This window comes from Somniosus microcephalus, chromosome 33 (assembly GCF_052327205.1).
Source record: "Somniosus microcephalus isolate GS21.2 chromosome 33, FLI_Smic_1.0, whole genome shotgun sequence".
NCBI lineage: Eukaryota > Metazoa > Chordata > Chondrichthyes > Squaliformes > Somniosidae > Somniosus > Somniosus microcephalus.
The window spans coordinates 15,000,096-15,020,832 of record NC_141019.1 but is presented as its reverse complement, the minus strand read 5'-3'; the positions used below and the strand labels follow the sequence as shown (position 1 = coordinate 15,020,832).

The 20,737-nt window shown below is 52.5% G+C and overlaps 1 protein-coding gene across 1 annotated transcript in view; it reads left to right on the top strand.

Moving 5' to 3' along the window:
* LOC147096975 (integrin alpha-5-like) overlaps nt 1–20,737 on the top strand; it is a 395,891-nt gene that overhangs the window by 335,063 nt on the left and 40,091 nt on the right. The window contains 5 exon segments of the mRNA XM_085972686.1: nt 877–957; nt 3,445–3,524; nt 6,597–6,677; nt 7,445–7,550; nt 14,361–14,522. Coding sequence (XP_085828812.1) covers nt 877–957; nt 3,445–3,524; nt 6,597–6,677; nt 7,445–7,550; nt 14,361–14,522 — 510 coding nt within the window.

Genomic DNA, 20,737 nt, shown 5'->3' with positions numbered 1-20,737 from the left:
GGGAGTGTTTGATGGGACAGTGTAGAGGGAGCTTTACTCTGTATCTAACCCATGCTGTACCTGCACTGGGAGTGATTGATGGGACAGTGTAGAGGGAGCTTTACTCTGTATCTAACCCATGCTGTACCTGCCCTGGGAGTGTTTGATGGGACAGTGTAGAGGGAGCTTTACTCTGTATCTAACCCATGCTGTACCTGCACTGGGAGTGTTTGATGGGACAGTGTGGAGGGAGCTTTACTCTGTATCTAACACGTGCTGTACCTGCCCTGGGAGTGTTTGATGGGACAGTGTAGAGGGAGCTTTACTCTGTATCTAACACGTGCTGTACCTGCCCTGGGAGTGTTTGATGGGACAGTGTAGAGGGAGCTTTACTCTGTATCTAACCCGTGCTGTACCTGCCCTGGGTGTGTTTGATGGGACAGTGTAGAGGGAGCTTTACTCTGTATCTAACCCGTGCTGTACCTGCCCTGGGAGTGTTTGATGGGACAATGTAGAGGGAGCTTTACTCTGTATCTAACCCATGCTGTACCTGCCCTGGGAGTGTTTGATGGGACAGTGTAGAGGGAGCTTTACTCTGTATGTAACCCGTGCTGTACCTGCCCTGGGAGTGTTTGACGGGACAGTGTAGAGTGAGCTTTACTCTGTATCTAACCCATGCTGTACCTGCCCTGGGAGTGTGTACCTGCCCTTGGGGCTTTAAAGGCGCTATATAAATGCGGCTTGCTGCTGCTGCCCCATTCTGACAGCGGGTAAGGCATAGCCTGACTGGTTTGTCCGTATCTGCGATTTCTGCCTGCAGTTTACAGGCTGGCACACCATCCCAGCCTCCAGCACTGCAGATGGACCCTGTCTAACCTTGTCCCTGTCTGATTGCAGAGCCTGGCTAAGCTGAGTTGTACCTACGAGAACCAAACTGTGATTTGTGACCTGGGCAACCCCATGAAGTCTGGAGCAAATGTAAGTGTTGTGGGTGCGGCGGGCAGGGGGAAAGAGACCTTTTGGATTTGTGATGTAACCTGTAAAGTGTGTGTGGGGGGTTGGGGTGTAAGAGATGGGGGGATTGCTGTTGTACAGAGCGATGGAGCTTTAAAAGCGAGCAGGAAAATGTACAGAAAGGATGTATGGGGTGGGGGGAGGGAGAAGAAAGCAGTGAGGTGGGTCTCTGAACAACTCTGAAGGATCAACTGTTGATTTTGTAGCCCTGGGGGTTTATTTTGGTGCTGGGGCGGGGGTTGTAGGGTTTGGGGGTTCCATTGTCCTCGGAAGCCCTAATGCCCTCTGGAAAATCCCCATGCTGCTTGCCTCCAGCTCTTGGTAACTCTGAAGTTTGTGCTGCTCCGGAAATGAGACAGGGTGGTTGGCCTGAGCTATTCCCGCACCGTTGGATGTCGTGAGGTGTGGACAGCAGTGTCGGGTTCACCATTGATCACTTGACCTCTATTGTGTACTGTGGAGGGAGGGAGGGAGGGAGGGGGAAGAGAAAGGGACCTCCTCCTCTCTCTTCCTCGCCTCTATCTCTCCTCCTTCACTGTGAGGTGACAAAGTTGGCCAGGAGGCAGTGTCTGGAGTGTCTCCCTTCTCTGACCAGCTTGATTTCTCATGTCATAGAAACATAGAAACATAGAAGATAGGAGCAGGAGTAGGCCATTCGGCCCCTCGAGCCTGCTCCGGCATTCAATGCGATCATGGCTGATCATCCAAACTCCGTACCCTGTCCCTGCTTTCTCCCCATATCCCTTGATCCCTTTAGCCTGAAGAAATATATCTAACTCCTTCTTGAATATATTTAATGAATTGGCCTCTACTGCCTTCTGTGGTAGAGAATTCCACAGGTTCACCACTCTCTGGGTGAAGAAATTCCTCATCTCTGTCCTAAATGGCTTACCCCTTATCTTTAGACTGTGACCCCTGGTTCTAGACTCCCCGACCATCGGGAACATCCTTCCAGCATCTAGTCTGTCTAGTCCTGACAGAATTTTATACGTTTCACATCAGATCATCCTGCCTTGTTCCTGATGCTCATCATCAATTCAATTGGTTTCCTGATTGGCTCTTGTTCTGTTACAAACAATAAATAATGATGCAGCTTATGGTTATATTAATGGACCAGTAACCCAGAGGCCTGGACTTATAATCCAGGGAGCACTTTGAGAATTTAAATTCAGTTTAAACAATCTGGAAATAAAAAGCTGGTATCAGTAAAAGTGGCCATGAAGCTGTCGGATTGTGGTAAAAACGTCCTTACCCAATCTGGGCCTATACGTGACTCCAGTCCCACACCAATGTGGTTGACTCTTAACTGCTCTCTGAAGTGGCCCAGCAAATCACTCAGTTGTATCGAACCGCTCCCAGCGGTTTAAGAAGAAGGCCCACCACCACCTTCTCAGGGCAACCAACTGGGAACGGGCAATAAATGCCGCCTGTGCCAGCGATGCCCATATCCCGAGAATTAATTTTTTAAAATCAGGGCAAGAAGATCTCCGTGAAATGCAGACACTGTAGCCCCGGGATGTCCAAGCTGGGGTAGGAGTTCTGGTCGGGAAACCGGGAAGTCTGGGTTTCTTCGAACGCTGTGGAGTTTGACTCCACAGTGTGCGGGCTTTTTTTAAAAGCAGGTTTGTGCTGTAGAGATCGCGGGGGCAGGGGTATGAGTGCAAAATGGCTTGCAGGGCCGTGGGGTGATTGCGGGGGGTTGGAGTCAGATCGGGGGCAGAGGTGGGGCGGGGTGCGGTCTGTGATCGCTGTGGGGGAGGGCGTCCGTTCATGGGAGGGTGGTACCACGGCGGGGGGGGGCGGTGGTGGTGGGGTCCGATCGCGGAGGGAGGAAGCAGCTTGATGGGCCAGGGGGAGGCACTCCTGCTCCTCCTGGCCCACGAGCAGTGCTGGAAAGGCACTTGCCTCTTCCACACAGCGGTTCTCACCTCCCTTTAGCTGCCGGGTTTCCCGAGGCCCGGGTAACCCGGCCGGCCAGGGTTAAACCTAAAATAGAGATAAAATCTGAGGCTCGCAGCCTCATTAAAATATTTAAATGAGCCACTTGCCCCCTGGGAGCAGGTTGGATGCCCCCCCCACCTTCCCGCCTCCATTAAAACAGGAAGTGGGTGGGTTCGAGGTGGGTTGGGTTCAGGTTTGAGATTTTTAACATTTTTACATCTCGCCCGACCCAAACCCACCCATTTTTGGGGGTTAAAATTCCCCTCTGCTTTTCTTTTCTGTGGGAAAGGGAGATTGGCAGTGTGCGCGCGATTGTTCCAAATCCGTTGATTGATTGGGAGCAGTAAGGTTGTTCACTGTCAGTGACAGTACCAGGCGTTGTGCAACTCCTGGCAGTGTGCACACCCTTGCTCTTCCCGCTGGGTTCCTGCTCTCCAAGCACTGATTCTTGGTGGAGATGAGGTGTTGCCGTGACCGGTTGAAAGATCTAATGTGCTCCGTCCCTCACAGCTCTCGGGTGGCCTCCGATTCGCAGTCCAGCAGCTGCACGACGACAAGAAATCCATCGAGTTTGAGCTGCAGATTCGCAGGTAAGTCCACGTGCCTTCGGCTGCCTGCCCAACTTGCTGGCTGAAACCCCTACCGGTGAAATCATTCAAAAAAGCAAAACCCAGCAAAGAGCCCCGAATGAATTTTTGCCCAATAACTGGGCCCTCTTGGCCCTATCTGTCGTGTACTTAGTTCAGTTAGTGTCTCCTGAGCCTAGTGGCACGTGAGGTAACCCACCTCATCCCTTGCTGTGTGTCCAGAGCAAGATATTTGACACTGGTCGGAGTAGCCTCTTGCCTTATCTCCAGTAGATCGTGGTTTTCCACAGTTGATGGCTGGTCTGTGACAAACTCGTCCTGTCTCTGGGTCCATAACTAAGCTTATTTTTACATGGACAGTTTGTTAGTCTGACTTAACCTCCCGCCAGGAGGGCGATGCACTGCCTTTAGTATGACTCCTATTTCAGACCTGTCTGGATTGGGTGGCCCTACCAGGAGTTATAATCCTACCAATATGGCTCTCGGGCGGGGGGGGGGTGGAAATTGAGTTGTTTGCACCTCCCATTAGCGCCTTAAGAGGGCGCTAATGGGGCCCAAAGCAACTAGCGCCCGGGCACGGCGATGTTTGCGCTGCTCGCAAAATTAACTAGACATTTTGCGGCGGCACTAAACACTACCGCCACGATCTCCTGCACTGGCAGATCGTGACGTCAGTCGCGTGCGCAACGGCCTGGTAGTGCCCCGGACCAGATATTGAGTGGCGCCCCCGGCCTTACCGCCTGCCGCTAGCAACGACAGGTTGAGGGGAGCGTTTTGCTGTCAGGAAGGGACTGGGGGAGTGCTAATTATAGGCGGACGCTTCCTGCCTTTTTTTTGTCAGTGACATTTTTGCACCACGCATTCTGAGAGAGAGAGAGAGACTTCTGGAGAGATTCAACGCTGTGTTGAGGGGTTTTGGGTACTGAGCAGCACTTTGCAGGTTTATTTTGATTTGCCCTTCCTTGCTTCGCCAGCGCTCTGAGGTAGCGCCTTGCTCCTCGGCCTTTGCGCCTTAAGACAGGTGTAAAGTGTCTGATTTAGTGCTCCAATCACCTCCAGGGGCGATAAAAGCCAAGTTTGCTGTCGGAGGCGATAATTAGCGCCAGGCGCTAAACTTTACGCACGGCCGATAATGGCGCCCCAAATGGGGCGATACTGAATTTTTCCCCCTTAGAGTCATAGGAGCTCGCAATTCTTCCCACCACATCACGGTGCAGTCCCTGGGGAAACTAACTGCTGGAGTAGGCCTTACTCCAAGTCTCAGCTTCCGTTTCTGAGGGCATGGAAGATATTGCCTCCATGGTTATCCTCAAAATTTCTTGCGGACAGTTATCTGAAACGAAACCAGTTTTTAACTAGTTAAGACCTGATTTGCGACGGGATAGGTTAGTGTTCCAGTATGGTGCAGTAGGGCCTGGCTTCAGCCAGCTTATTCCCCCATGTGATGACTTGCTAGTCCTGGTCATGGTTGTGTAGCGTTGTCAGGCGAGGTGTGAAATGGCGCTCACCCATTCAGGTGTCTCTTCGCCCACCCACTCCCCGGCCAAAACATTGGTATCTGTTTATACCCATTACTGAAAATACACTCGGAGGGTCGCAGCTTCTGTTCATTTGTCAAACTGTGTAAGAGCAAGCCTCAAACAGTTGCAATCCCCTAATCTCAGCACCTTTGACCTGCTCCTGATCTCTATCCAATCACCACTGCTGGAATATGTGCGTGCACTGATGAGCTTGGCTTTGACACTCCCCACCACCATGTTGGACCGTCCTGTTGCCACCCACGGCCTAGGCTCACACATGAAGGATGGCCAGCTGGATGAGGTACCAGAGGGCAGAGAATGGCTGTGGAACTGTGTTGTCACAGTCTAAGGATAAGGGGTAGGCCATTTAGGACAGAGATGAGGAGGAATTTCTTCACCCAGAGAGTAGTGAACCTGTGGAATTCTCTACCACACAAGGCAGTTGAGGCCAATTCATTAAATATATTCAAGAAGGAGTTAGATATATTTCTTCAGGCTAAAGGGATCAAGGGATATGGGGAGAAGGCAGGGACAGGGTACTGAATTTGGATGATCAGCCATGATCTCATTGAATGGCGGAGCAGGCTCAAGGGGCCGAATGGCCTCCTCCTGCTCCTATCTTCTATGTTTCTATGAACCCCTACTCCAGCAAGGAGTCATCAGGGGGAGGGGGACGAGAGGGGCGGTGGTGGGAGGGCGGGGAGGGGAGTCACTGGAGGATCTGGCCTGCACCCTTTGTGACTCCAGTTTCAGTGCGGCTTTGCAGAATAATAAAGTAGCAGAATGCACCATGGGTAGGTAATGGGGGGGTGCGAGGGATGGTAATTCTTGCTGTAGACCTTTTGGAGACAGGGCCAGATGGTTGTTTGTTCTTGTAATCTTACTGTGTTCACATATCCAGCGGGTGGCACACTGCTGCCCGGTACCAGGCAGCACACTCCAATCAGGGGCACCGCCAAAGGTGAAGCTAACACGAGCCTTAGGCAATGAATGTCAAACACAGCACTAAACATGATGACCAGTCCACTCACGTCAATGACCAAGCTGGCTTTGAGACTGGCAGCGTTTGACGCCATATTGAATGGGTTATGTATTTGTGTGTACCGCTGATGGTTTAATGTGGCTTGTTAGTAAAGCTGAGGAATTTGCTGCTTTTCAAACTTAAATCTGGTTATTTGCGGGCCAGCACCAGGAAAAATGGCCATGAAAGCTGCCGGATTGGCATAAAAACCCAACTGGTTCACCGATGTCCTTCAGGGAAGGGAACCCGCCGTCCTTACCCGATCTGGTCCCTACACGTGGCTGCCTGTTAATGAAGTGGTCCAGCAAGTCGGTCAGCTGTACAAACGATCGCCAAAAAGCACAATGCAGTGATTGGTATAGAAGGTCCACTCAACTGCCACCTCAGGGCAACTGGAGATGGGTGGTAAATCCAGCCTTTGCACATTGCCCGAATCCTGAGAATTAAAAACATGGGCCTCTCTGAGGTGTGTCGCAGGCCCGTGGAGTTGGGTGCCTGTGTTCTCTCATGTTTGTTTTCCTTCTCTCTTTGCAGTAAGAACCTAAATAATTCGAGAAGTGAGATTGTCCCCTACAGCCTGGATGTGGAGGCCTCAGCACAAGTCAGATTTCAAGGGTGAGAATCGCTCTTCATCTCACTTACCTTCGCAAACTGGAGCTCCTCAACGCTTGAACTTCGGACAAGGCCTGTCCAGGCCAGGGTGGGGGGCGTAAGGGATGTGAAACCTCCGACATCGGCCTCCTTTCCCCCCCGCCCCCGCCCCCGCACATCACCCCAGGTTCAAGCCCTGCTCTGTGCTGAGTTAGGGGATGTCGGCCTGGGCCGTGGAGCTGAGCACTGAGCACCAACAAGGAGTTGGGCTGAAGCGGTGAGGGCGGGGCGGTGGGTGCTTTTTTTACCCCCGGCAATGCTCTCCCCTTCAGTGACCCAGACGTGTGCCTGAGGCCCTTGGGAGCTTGCTCAAGCATGGTTGTGGAAGGGAGAGGAGGAGGGAAATTGTGGAGCAGTCAACCTCTGATTCTATCATGGTATTGTAGTAATGATGGGCTCATAGTGTTGAAAGGGTTAATGCCAAAGGTCCAGTAACAGTTAAAACAAAGGAGGGGGTAAATTCCCATTATCATTGGCACTGTCAGTGAGCGATGATGAAGTGGCAATCTCTTGGCCAATGGCAAAATGTGATTGATTTTGTCAATTGACATACACAGGGAGCGAGAAAGATACTGTCACCAGACCAACTAACCCCTCCCGCTGCCTCTCCCCCCTCCCTTTTGCCCCCACCCCCTCCCACTGCTCCTCCCCCCTCCCTTTTGCCCCCACCCCCTCCCGCTGCCCATCCTAACTCGAAAGGTTTAACTGCTGCTTTTGTCTCTTTTGACCAGTACCTCAATTCAGGACAAGATTCTCTTCCCCATCTCAAACTGGAAGCCCAAAAAGAAGCCGGTCAATGAAGAGGATATTGGACCGCCCGTCAAACACGTGTTCGAGGTTTGTAGCGACGTTCGTGCTGACATCAGCCACGGCAGTTGGTTGGGTGAAGGGCCTTGGGGTGTTTCGATGTGATACAGCAGGAAAGAACTACAAGTCATCCTTTGAGAATGTGTGTGGAGTTCAGGCTCTGGCCCATTAGTGTCTCCCACATTACACTGTGCACATGAGCACACCTTGAAATCAGTGCTTCTCGTCATCTCTTCAAAAGAATTACACATTAAGCCTGTGTGGTAAACCACGTTCACTATCGTATCACTGTTAGTAGTTAGCACTGTTCACCACTGTTCGTTATAACTGTATCACTGACCACTATTGTATCACGGTACGAGGTCGCCTCTTGCCACACTGCTATACCTGGGATGACCACTGCCGACTCCGCCTTGGCTCCACCCACCAGGCCAGGTATAAAGGTGAGCGACTGGCTGGTATTCCTCCTGCTTGGATCGGATCACCCACGAGAGTGGGCTCTGTTATTTAGTCAATAAAAACCTTTAGTCACCTTCGTAACTCTTCGCCTTTTATTGGAGGAATTGATAGGTATATCAATTTTATTGACTAAATTTAATGATGTCCGACAACGAGTCACAACCGGCGGAGGAGCCACCAGCGCAGCTCCCAGGAGCACAGCCACACCAGCCAGCTTGGCTGCGAGCCCTCAGACCGCCGTACCTGGACCTGAACCCACGAGCAGCAAACTCAGCCGCAGACTTTAAACACTGGCTGGTCTGCTTCGAATCATACCTGAGAGAATCCAGCGTCCCTCAGGCATCCAAACTAAGTGTCCTGCAGGCACAACTGAGCCCGAGAGTATACACTCTCATCGAGGACATGACTACCTACGAGACCGCCATCAACCTGCTGAAACAGAAGTACCGGACCCCGGTAAACTACATGTACGCTAGGCACCTCCTAAGATCACGGCCGCAACAGCCAGGAGAATCAGTAGCCGAATTCTCACAGGCGCTATATGCACTCGCCAGGAACTGTGAGTTTAAATCGGTGTCGGCAGCCGAAAATACTGAAGATAATATCCGCGACGCATTCCTGAAAGGCCTACGGTCCGAGTACTCACGGCAAAGACTGCTGGAAGCTAAAGACCTCAGCATGGAAAAAGCTGAAGCCCTCGCTATCTCCCTGGAAGTGGCCCACCAAGATCAGGAAGCATTCACCAGGTACTGCTCGCGACCCTGGGACTCGGGCCCGACCCCTACCACAGCACCCTTCCCAGCGCCGCCCCCGGGACCTACCTCTGCGTCGGCGTCCCGGACCCGACCGGCCCCGCCACCCCCGGCACCGGCCCCGACATCGGGCATCCGCGATCGGGCCGCCGGCTGTTTTTTTTGTGGCCAGGAGAAGCACCCGAGGTCGCGCTGCCCAGCCAAGAACTCCATATGTAAAACCTGCCTGAAGAAAGGCCACTTCTCCAAGGCCTGCAGGAGCGGATCCTCAGAGGCCAGCAGTGCCGCATGCGAACTATGGGGGCGGCCATCTTCGTTTAGGGCAACTGAGGCCAGCATCCCCACACATGAGTCATGGGGGCGGCCATCTTTGTTTAGGGCACCTGAGGCCAGCATCCCCACACATGAGTCATGGGGGCGGCCATCTTTGTTTAGGGCAACTGAGGCCAGCATCCCCACACATGAGTCATGGGGGCGGCCATCTTTGATTAAGGCAACCGACCCCAATAGTGCCTCATGGGGCCCTACCTCGTGGGAGACGCCATTTTACTCACCACGCCCGACCGCCTCGCCCGCAGATGACAACGACTCGCTCAGCTACACACTAGCTTCCGTCACCCTGGACCAAGCCCGCCCGCACCATCTGTCCAAGTCAATGATGGACATCAAAGTGAACGGCCACGCCACGACCTGCCTGTTCGACAGCGGAAGCACGGAGAGCTTCATCCACCCAGACACGGTGAGCCACTACTCCCTCTCTGTCCTACCAACGCGCAGCCGAATCTCGATGGCATCGAGGTCCCACGCCACGGACATCAGCGGCTACTGTGTCGTGACCCTGTCGGTTAAGGGCACGGAGTATAAAAACTTTAAACTCCTCGTCCTCCCCCATCTCTGCGCTGCCGTCCTACTAGGGCTGGACTTCCAATCCCACCTCCAAAGCGTAACCCTAGCATACGGTGGACCCCTCCCCCCACTCACAGTCAACAACCAGCAAACGTTAAACCGCCCACCGCGTAACACCTGCAGCCTCTCCACCCTCAAGGTCCCGCCACCCTCTCTGTTTGCTAACCTTACCCCTGACTGCAAACCCGTCGCTACCAAAAGCAGGCGGTATAGCGCCGGGGACAGAGCCTTCATTAGCTCTGAGGTGCGGCGCCTCCTGAAAGAGGGCATTATCGAGGGGAGCAGCAGCCCCTGGCGTGCCCAGGTCGTAGTCGTAAAGACCGGCGATAAAAACCGCCTGGTCATCGACTACAGCCAGACCATAAACAGATATACCCAGCTGGACGCATACCCCCTCCCCCGCATATCTGACATGGTCAATCAGATTGCACAGTATAAAGTATTCTCGACCATCGACCTGAAGTCGGCCTACCACCAACTCCCTATCCACCCTGAGGACCGCCAGTATACCGCCTTCGAGGCGAATGGGCGCCTATACCACTTCCTTAGGGTCCCCTTCGGTGTCACTAATGGGGTCTCGGTCTTCCAAAGGGAGATGGACCAGATGGTTGACCAGAACGAACTGCAGGCTACATTCCCCTACCTAGATAACGTCACTATCTGCGGCCGCGACCGGCAGGAACATGACGCGAATCTGGAGAAATTCCTCCGTACGGCCCAACGGCTGAACCTCACCTACAATAAGGAGAAATGCGTGTTTAACACCACGCGCCTTGCCATCCTCGGCTGCGTAGTGGAGAACGGAATCATCGGCCCCGACCCAGAAAGAATGCGCCCCCTCATGGAGCTACCCCTCCCCCACTGCCCTAAAGCACTTAGGAGAACCCTGGGGCTTTTCGCCTACTATGCCCAATGGGTACCCAATTACGCGGACAAAGCCAGACCCCTCCTGAAAGCCACTTCCTTCCCCCTCACGGAGGAGGCGTGCGCGGCCTTCTCCCTCATTAAGGGAGACATAGCCAAGGCCACGATGCACGCAGTGGACGAGTCCATCCCCTTTCAGGTGGAGAGCGACGCATCCGACTTCGCCTTAGCCGCCACCCTAAACCAGGAGGGGAGGCCAGTGGCCTTCTTCTCAAGGACCCTACAGGGCCCCGAGATCCGACATTCGTCGGTCGAGAAAGAGGCCCAGGCGATCGTGGAGGCAGTACGGCGCTGGAGGCACTACCTGGCAGGCAAACGATTTACCCTCCTCACCGACCAGCGTTCGGTGGCTTTCATGTTTAATAACAAGCTGAAGGGCAAAATCAAGAATGACAAGATTTTGAGATGGAGAATCGAGCTCTCCACCTACGATTATGAGATCTTGTACCGGCCAGGCAAGCTGAACGAATCCCCTGATGCCCTTTCACGAATGACATGCGCCAGCGCGCATATCGATAGGCTTCAGACCCTCCACGACCAGCTCTGCCACCCCGGAGTCACCAGACTCTACCATTTCATTAAGGCCCGCAACCTGACCTACTCCATCGAGGAGGTCAGGACCATGACCAGGAACTGCCAGACCTGTGCGGAGTGCAAACCGCACTTCTATAGGCCGGACCGAGCAAGCCTGATCAAGGCCACCCGCCCCTTCGAGCGCCTGAGCATCGACTTTAAGGGGCCCCTCCCGTCCTCTGACCGTAATGTGTACTTCCTCAACATCGTTGATGAGTACTCCCGTTTCCCCTTTGCCTTCCCCTGCCCCGACATGACCAGTAGCACGGTCATTAAGTGCCTGAATGCCCTCTTCGCCTTGTTCGGGTTCCCGAACTATATACACAGCGACCGGGGCTCCTCCTTCATGAGCGAGGAACTCCGGCAATTCCTCCTAGAGAGAGGTATTGCAGCAAGCAGGACCACCAGCTACAACCCCAGAGGTAACGGTCAGGTGGAAAGAGAGAACGCGACGGTATGGAAGGCCGTCCTCTTAGCCTTAAAGTCTAAGGGCCTCCCAACCTCCCGCTGGCAAGAAGTCCTCCCGACAGCGCTGCACTCCATCCGGTCATTACTTTGCACGGCCACTAACACCACCCCCCATGAACGAATGTTCGTTTTCCCCAGGAAGTCGACTACGGGAACCACTCTACCAACCTGGCTGACCGCCCCGGGGCCGGTCTGGCTGCGGAAACACGTGAGGACCCATAAAACGGACCCCCTGGTCGAGAGGGTGAACCTCCTGCACGCCAACCCCCAGTACGCCTACGTGGCGTACCCAGACGGGCGGGAGGACACTGTCTCCCTACGAGACCTCGCACCCTCAGCCGATCCGGAAACACCGCCACCACCCCCCCCAACCTCAGTCCAGGTAGACGGCATGCCGGAACCCCACGAGCCCTCGCCGACCACGCAAACACCAGCATCAACACCGGATAAGGCACCAGCACCGGATAAGGCAACACCACCGCTGCGGCGATCGGAGAGGCTTACGAAGCCTCCGGACAGACTGACCTACCAGAATTGGTAGTACACTTCACCCCGCCGGACTTAATTCTAAACAAGGGGTGAATGTGGTAAACCACGTTCACTATCGTATCACTGTTAGTAGTTAGCACTGTTCACCACTGTTCGTTATAACTGTATCACTGACCACTATTGTATCACGGTACGAGGTCGCCTCTTGCCACACTGCTATACCTGGGATGACCACTGCCGACTCCGCCTTGGCTCCACCCACCAGGCCAGGTATAAAGGTGAGCGACTGGCTGGTATTCCTCCTGCTTGGATCGGATCACCCACGAGAGTGGGCTCTGTTATTTAGTCAATAAAAACCTTTAGTCACCTTCGTAACTCTTCGCCTTTTATTGGAGGAATTGACAGGTATATCAGCCTGCTAGTCGTGTGTCGGAACATTGCCCAGTCGATCTTTACTCTGTATCTAACCCGTGCTGTCCCTGCCCTGGGAGTGTTTGATGGGACAGTGTAGAGGGAGGTTTACTCTGTATCTAACCCGTGCTGTACCTGCCCTGGGAGTGTTTGATGGGACAGTGTAGAGGGAGCTTTACTCTGTATCTAACCCGTGCTGTACCTGCCCTGGGAGCGTTTGATGGGACAGTGTAGAGGGAGGTTTACTCTGCATCTAACCCATGCTGTACCTGCACTGGGAGTGTTTGATGGGACAGTGTAGAGGGAGCTTTACTCTGTATCTAACCCGTGCTGTACCTGCTCTGGAGTGTTTGATGGGACAGTGTAGAGGGAGCTTTACTCTGTATCTAACCCGTGCTGTACCTGCCCTGGGAGTGTTTGATGGGACAGTGTAGAGGGAGCTTTACTCTGTATCTAACCCGTGCTGTACCTGCCCTGGGAGTGTTGGATGGGACAGTGTAGAGGGAGGTTTACTCTGTATCTAACCCGTGCTGTACCTGCCCTGGGAGTGTTTGATGGGACAGTGTAGAGGGAGCTTTACTCTGTATCTAACACGTACTGTACATGCCCTGGGAGTGTTTGATGGGACAGTGCAGAGGGAGCTTTACTCTGTATCTAACCCATGCTGTACCTGCCCTGGGAGTGTTTGATGGGACAGTGTAGAGGGAGCTTTACTCTGTATCTAACACATACTGTAACTGCCCTGGGAGTGTTTGATGGGACAGTGTAGAGGGAGCTTTACTCTGTATCTCACCCGTGCTGTACATGCCCTGGGAGTGTTTGATGGGACAGTGTAGAGGGTGCTTTACTCTGAATCTAACCCCGTGCTGTACCTGCCCTGGGAGTGTTTGATGGGACAGTGTAGAGGGAGCTTTACTCTGTATCTAACACCGTGCTGTACCTGTCCTGGGAGTGTTTGATGGGACAGTGTAGCGGGAGCTTTACTCTGTATCTAACACATGCTGTACCTGTCCTGGGAGTGTTTGATGGGACAGTTTAGAGGGAGCTTTACTCTGTATCTATCCCATACTGTACCTGCCCTGGGAGTGTATGACGGGACAGTGTAAAGGGAGATTTACTCTGTATCTAACCCGTGCTGTACCTGCCCTGGGAGTGTTTGATGGGACAGTGTAGAGGGAGCTTTACTCTGTATCTAACCCGTTCTGTACCTGCCCTGGGAGTGTTTGATGGGACAGTGTAGAGGGAGCTTTACTCTGTATCTAACCCGTGCTGTACCTGCCCTGGGAGTGTTTGATGGGACAGTGTAGAGGGTGCTTTACTCTGTATCTAACCCATGCTGTACCTGCCCTGGGAGTGTTTGATGGGACAGTGTAGAGGGAGCTTTACTCTGTATCTAACCCGTGCTGTACCTGCCCTGGGAGTGTTTGATGGGACAGTGTAGAGGGAGCTTTACTCTGTATCTAACCCATGCTGTACCTGCCCTGGGAGTGTTTGATGGGACAGTGTAGAGGGAGCTTTACTCTGTATCTAACCCATGCTGTACCTGCCCTGGGAGTGTTTGATGGGACAGTGTAGAGGGAGCTTTACTCTGTATCTAACCCGTTCTGTACCTGTCCTGGGAGTGTTTGATGGGACAGTGTAGAGGGAGCTTTACTCTGTATCTAACCCGTTCTGTACCTGCCCTGCGACAGTTTGATGGGACAGTGTAGAGGGAGCTCTACTCTGTATCTAGTCTGTGGATTGCGTATTGCCTGGTTTAATTGGTCCCTGTGTTCTATGCTGAATATGGTCACTAATGTTGTAAGATTGAGTCTGTGTTCACTCAGGTTTAAATCCCTCTCCATCTGTATTTCTTTAGCTTTCCAACAAAGGTCCCAGCTCCATCAGTCACTCTATCCTGCACGTGACCTGCCCGATTAAGTTTCAAAATGAGCGCCTACTCTATGTCACCGATTACAAAACAGATGGACCCCTCCTGAACTGTACAGCCAGCAGCCCCCTCAACGCTCTCCAGCTGAAGGTAAGTGACAGACTGGTTAACGATTCAGGTATGGACCCTTCATCAGAATACACCTCGGTGTTCCCTTGCCTGGGCTCTCTCAGATGCTGACTGACCTGCTCTGTACTTCCAGCAACTTCTGATTCAATTCAGATTTGCCCATGTGCTGTTTTCCTTTTTTTACATCTACTGTTTGCAGTTTGATGATATCACGGAGCCTCCCTGCAGTTGTCGAGCTTGAAGTCTGAGCTCCTTTTTCCACTGATTCTCCTGTGATCTGGAAATCACACTGTTAACATAGAAGATAGGAGCAGGAGTAGGCCATTCGGCCCCTCGAGCCTGTTCTGCCATTTAATGAGATCGTGGCTGATCATCCAAATTCAGTACCCTGTCCCTGCCTTCTCCCCATATCCCTTGATCCTTTAGCCTTAAGAAATATATCCAACTCCGTCTTGAATATATTTAATGAATTGGCCTCCACCGCCCTCTGTGGTAGAGAATTCCACAGGTTCACCACTCTCTGGGTGAAGAAATTCCTCCTCATTTCTGTCCTAAAAACCCCTTATCCTTAGACTATGACCCCTGGTTCTGGACTCCCCGACCATCGGGAACATCCTTCCTGCATCTAGTCTGTCTAGTCCTGTTAGAATTTTATAAGTTTCAATTGAGTCACGTGCTCACACCGCGCTCTCCCGCTCACCCCTTCACTGGGCTGAATTCTTTGCCAATGTCTTTGGAAATTGGGCGCCGGAGGTAGCACAGGTTGGCTTTCAATAGTGGTGGAGGAGGTTGTAGGGAGGGAGATTGAGGTGTAAGTGGGTAGTGTGCCACCAATGGAAGTGCTGAACCAGCTGTGGGCATCAAACGGATGCTGATGCCCACCAGCAGAGTGGGCCGCTGAGGCAGATGGTGGCGATGGAGCCAGAGGTGCTGGCTTGAGTCCGAGAGTGTCTTCAGGCTAAAGGTGATGGAAATTTCCACTCATCTGGTACTTGATGCTGAACAACACAGTGCAGCAACAACCTTGTAGTTGATGATTGTGGTGCAGGGGTGGCGTTGGGTATCTTCAACATGCGTACGGAAGCTGACCCCGACACTTGCGCATGACGTCGCCCAGAGTAACCTGTACATGATGTATAGGAAGGTCCGAAGACAGAGGCTTGGGGGAAAACCAGAGGCAGCAGTGGGGACTCGGGAACAGAAACTATTGGAGATGCCACGAGGCTGTTGGATCAACAGCGGGTGGAACCATGAGAGAACTGTGAAGGAGAATGGAGCAGTCAGTGGTGTCAAAGGTGGCAGAGAGGTCAAGGAACGACAGTGGGTCACATCAGGGTCTGTCAGGATGTCGATAGCAAAATACTGCGGATGCTGGAAGTCCGAAATAACAACAGAAAACGCTGGAAAAACTCAGCAGGCCAGGGCAACATCCGTGGAGAGAGAAACAGAGTTAACGTTTCAGGTCGAAGACCTTTCGTCAGAGCTAGAAAAAAGCAGGAAATGGAATAGATTTAAAAGCAAGTTTAGGGGCTGGGAAAAGGGGGAGGGTTTTGTTCTTTCATCCCCTCCTCCTTTTCCCAGCCCCTAAACCGGCTTTCCCTTTCGAAAGCTCAGCGACCTGAAGCGTTAACTCTGTTTCTCTCTCCACGGATGTTGCCTGGCCTGCTGAGTGTTTCCAGCGTTTTCTGTTGTTATTTCTGACAGGATGTCTGTGTGTCACAGGAGGGTTGGAAACTGGATTGGGGGGGAACTTGAACAGGAAGTGCCAAGAACCTTGGAGAAAAAGCCAGCTGGTAGGCTTGGATCGCTTCTCTAAGCTGCGTAAATATTAGTTTTTGCCCTGGTTTCTGTGAAGTGTGGGAGGAGATCCAGATTTGTGAGTGCAGTAACCAAGCTGTGGCCTACACCCAAGGAGCCAGCTTGTTTTTGACTGATTATTCTGTGATGTTAATGGAGCAGGTAATTTAATTACAGAATGAGATGGCCTCAAGGGTCACTGCCCTTCCATGCTTCTCCAAGTCACAAGATGAGTCACATGACCAGTGCTCCTCTTCATTACTGATTGCATAAAACCCACGAGGCCCACAGCACTGAATGGAAGTTACAACTGTGACAGAACCCAGAGAAATGCTGAAACAAACTGTATGTTCATTCAGAATCCTCCGCTACGAACCTCTCCAGAAAATCACTGCCACCTCGGCTCTTTCATTTCAAAACACAACTTCACTTAGATGGAGAGTGCCGTGATTAGCACCTCATTAAACCCGCAGCCAGATCCTCTGAACACCCCAACCAACTGCAAACAGCTGCAGGGAACAGTCCAAATCCAGCCCCAGGCTTCAGTCTTATCCCCAGTCAGTCTTACTTTATGTCTTTATGACAGGCTAGACGGGGAAAGGCTGTTTCCACTAGTTGATGGTACAAGGACTAGGGGACATAGGTTTTAAGGTTTTGGGCAAGAGATACAGGGGGGACATGAGAAAAAACTTTTTTACACAGCGAATGGTGAGGACCTGGAATTCGCTGCCGACGGAAGTGGTAGAAACGGAGACACTCAATGTTTTCAAGGGGAGACTGAGGGAAATAAACTTGCAGGGCTACAGGGATAGAGCGAGGGAATAGGACTGACTGGATTGCTCTACAGAGAGCCGGCATGGACTTGATGGGCCGAATGGCAGCCTCCTGTGTTGTTATGACTCTATGACTCCTTACATCTCCAGAGTAAAACCAAACTCTGGCAAAACACCAAATCACAGCCTGAGCTGTCCAATTGATGTGCTCAAGGTCCCAGTGGTGTTTTGGATCCCCTTGCTTAATTACCTGGGCCTGGGTGTTGCAAGAGGACGTGGGCAATGGGTCCAGAGTGGCACAGGGCGGATACCTGTGGCTGACGCACAGCCCTTTGCGCCAGCTTCCTGAGCAGAATGTCGGGCACAATATGTGTCCAGATGGTGCCCTGAACTCTGACCCACAAGAGACTCAGTTATTCTGTGGGGAGCAGGAGTCCAAGTGACTTTATCGGGCTGCATCTTGTGTGAGCCCGAAATCACAAAGAGGCCCGTGTGTGAAATCCCTTGTGTCCAGAGGCAGCAGTCCCTGGAAGGATGTTTGACCTGTGCAGTGACTTTGAAAGGGATATAGCCGAGTCCAGCACAAGCTGTGCTCGTGTGTCAAGGCTCCGTGCACACTCGTTCAGGAAACCTATTCAGTGCTTTAAGATAGCAAAGTTCTGGGGTTCCCAGTTGGCTCGGTGTCTAGATGCCCCGCCCCCCCTCCTCAGTCTGGTACTGAGCCAATCACACCAGAGGGTCCCAGGTTTCTGCCCTGGTCTATGTTGAGTAAGGGTGGTGGTAGGCTTTGCTACATTTGGTCTCAGTGTCCCTGGATGCAGGAGGGAGACGAATCAACTGGGGTTCCTCTTCCTAGGGGGTAATCCTACACACCTGGCAAAGACCGGGAGCGGGCAGTTAAAATTGCCCGGTTACTTACCCACTGGACGACGTTCAGGCTTGGGCTGATAAGTGGCAGGCAACATTCGCACCACACAAGTGCCCGGCAATGACCATCTCTAACAAGCGAGAGTCTAACCACCTCTCCTTGACATTCAATGGCATTACCATTGCCGAATCCCCCACCATCAACATCCTGGGGGTCACCATTGACCAGAAACTTAACTGGACCAGCCACATAAATACTGTGGCAACAAGAGCAGGTCAGAGGCTGGGTATTCTGTGGCGAGTGTCTCACCTCCTGACTCCCCAAAGACTCTCCACCATCTACAAGGCACAAGTCAGGAGTGTGATGGAATACTCTCCACTTGCCTGGATGAGTGCAGCTCCAACAACACTCAAGAAGCTCGACACCATCCAGGACAAAGCAGCCCGCTTGATTGGCACCCCATCCACCACCTTAAACATTCACTCCCTCCTCCACCGGCGTACCGAGGCTGCAGTGTGTACCCTCTACAAGATGCACTGCAGCAATTCGCCAAGGCTTCTTCGGCAGCACCTCCCAAACCCGCGACCTCTTCCACCTAGAAGGACAAGGGCAGCAGGTGCATGGGAACACCACCACCTCCAAGTTCCCCTCCAAGTCACACACCATCCTGACTTGGAAATATATCGCCGATCCTTCATCGTCGCTGGGTCAAAATCCTGGAACTCCCTCCCCAACAGCACTGTGGGAGTACCTTCACCACACTGACTGCAGCGGTTCAAGAAGGTGGCTCACCACCACCTTCTCAAGGGCAATTAGGGATGGGCAATAAATGCTGGCCTTGCCACATCCCGAGAATGAATTTTAAAAATGAAGCTCCCTCTACAGTGTCCCATCAAACACTCTCGGTCCCAGGGGGGAAAGGAGAGCGACTGACCCCCAGTCCCCTTAGATTGACGTGCGATGGGAACAGGGCAGTGGTTTGTATCTGTCGAATATCATTCTGGGCAGATCCCGATGGGCCCGAGCTTCACTTCCTATAGTGTTACTCACTGTTGGCCTAAGCCGTTTGGAGTTGAATGTCAGGATTTGCTGCTTTGGTAGAAGTGTTGAGCGACTGTCCATGGGTCTGAGGGGAGCAGTCACTGAGCAGACGCAGTCTCCCCGCTCTGTGTTGGGCCACAGTGTCCCTTTTCCCACCCAGTGATCTGCTCCCTGCCCTCCCCATTGTGTATTCCCTCGCCTCCCGTCTCTCTTTCCCCCCCCCGCCCCCCGTCCCCGGAGATGCCAAATCTTTGAATAGTCGGGTTCAAAATGCCTCTTGCTTCCCCTCTTCCCTGATGCCTCTCCCCCCGCCCCCCCCCCCCCCACCCATAGAATGTGCCGAATGTCTCCCTGTAATTTCAGCTGAAAGGAAATGTCTACGGCTTGTCGGCATGGCAACCCGTCCCGACTCCGGCAGGGTCCGTCATGTAACCTGTTCCCCCTCTTCCCCCCCACCCGGCTCCACTGAACCGTTCCTGCTGGTCGCACCTGGATATGATGTTGGCACTGGTCTGTGGGGAATACTGACCCCTGCAGGCCCTGGCTGGTACTGACGCTCAATGGAGACTTGCCCCCAACAGCACCGATAATCTGCTTTGAAAAGACAACAAACAGCACAGAGGTGTCTGAAGGCAGCCGAGGATTGGAGGCCCCATCGAGGCACTGGGTGTGGTCAGTGGGCCAAGCCAAGCAGAGGACTCTTAGCAAATAAGTGAATGATTGGATTCATGCCCTCAGGCAGTCTCGCAGTGTACTGTACTGAGCTGCAGTTTTCTCTCTCTCTCTCTCTCTCTCTCCACTTTCTACCCTGCCTACTGGGGAGGTGCTAGGTTAAGCAATGGTGAGGGAGGAATTTTAAAAAAAGGAAAACTTACATTTATATAGCACCTTTCAGGATGTCCCAAAGCACTTCACAGCCAATGAAGTACTTTTGGAGTGTAGTCACGGTTGTAATGTAGGAAACACGGTAGCCAATTTATACACAGCAAGATCCCACAAACAGCAATGCGATAATGACCAGATAATCTGTTTCAGTGATGTTGATTGTGGGATAAATATTGGCCCCAGGACACCGGGGAGAACTCCCCTGTTCTTCTTCGAAATAGTGCCACGGGATCTTTTACATCCACCTGAGAGAGCAGATGCGGCCTTGATTTAACATCTCATCCGAAAGACGGCACTTCCGACAGTGCGGCACTCCCTCAGTACTGCACTGGAGTGTCAGCCTGGATTATGTGCTCAAGTCTCTGGAGTGGGACTTTAACCCATGATCTTCTGACTCAGAGGCGAGAGTGCCACCCACTTTTTAAAATATATTATTTATTGAACATTAAAAACATTTACAACATCGTGATCATTCCATTGTATCATACAAATTAATTCCACCGCTCTGCACAGCCATTCCTCCACCACATATTAACATCAAAACCTGAAGTTTAATTTGTCTCCCTTAACATATATTAATCGATTGTACTTTAAAAATTGATCAGTAATCATGGCTCTGAATAAAGGAAGTGTGCCTGGTAATACCCCCATCATTTAATCTCCGGCCCTTACCTCCTCTCATGCTCCTTCCCAACTTTTCGGCCAGCTGTTACTTTCTCCTGCAGCCTCCGACTCTTTTTCACCTCCTGTTTGAACCTTCCCTGCAGTTTCAGCCTCTTCCTTACATTAGGTTTGGGCCCAGGAGCTGCCCCTTCTCCCTCCTTCTGCCCCTCACTAACCTTTCCCTTTCCACATGATGCCATCACACCCCC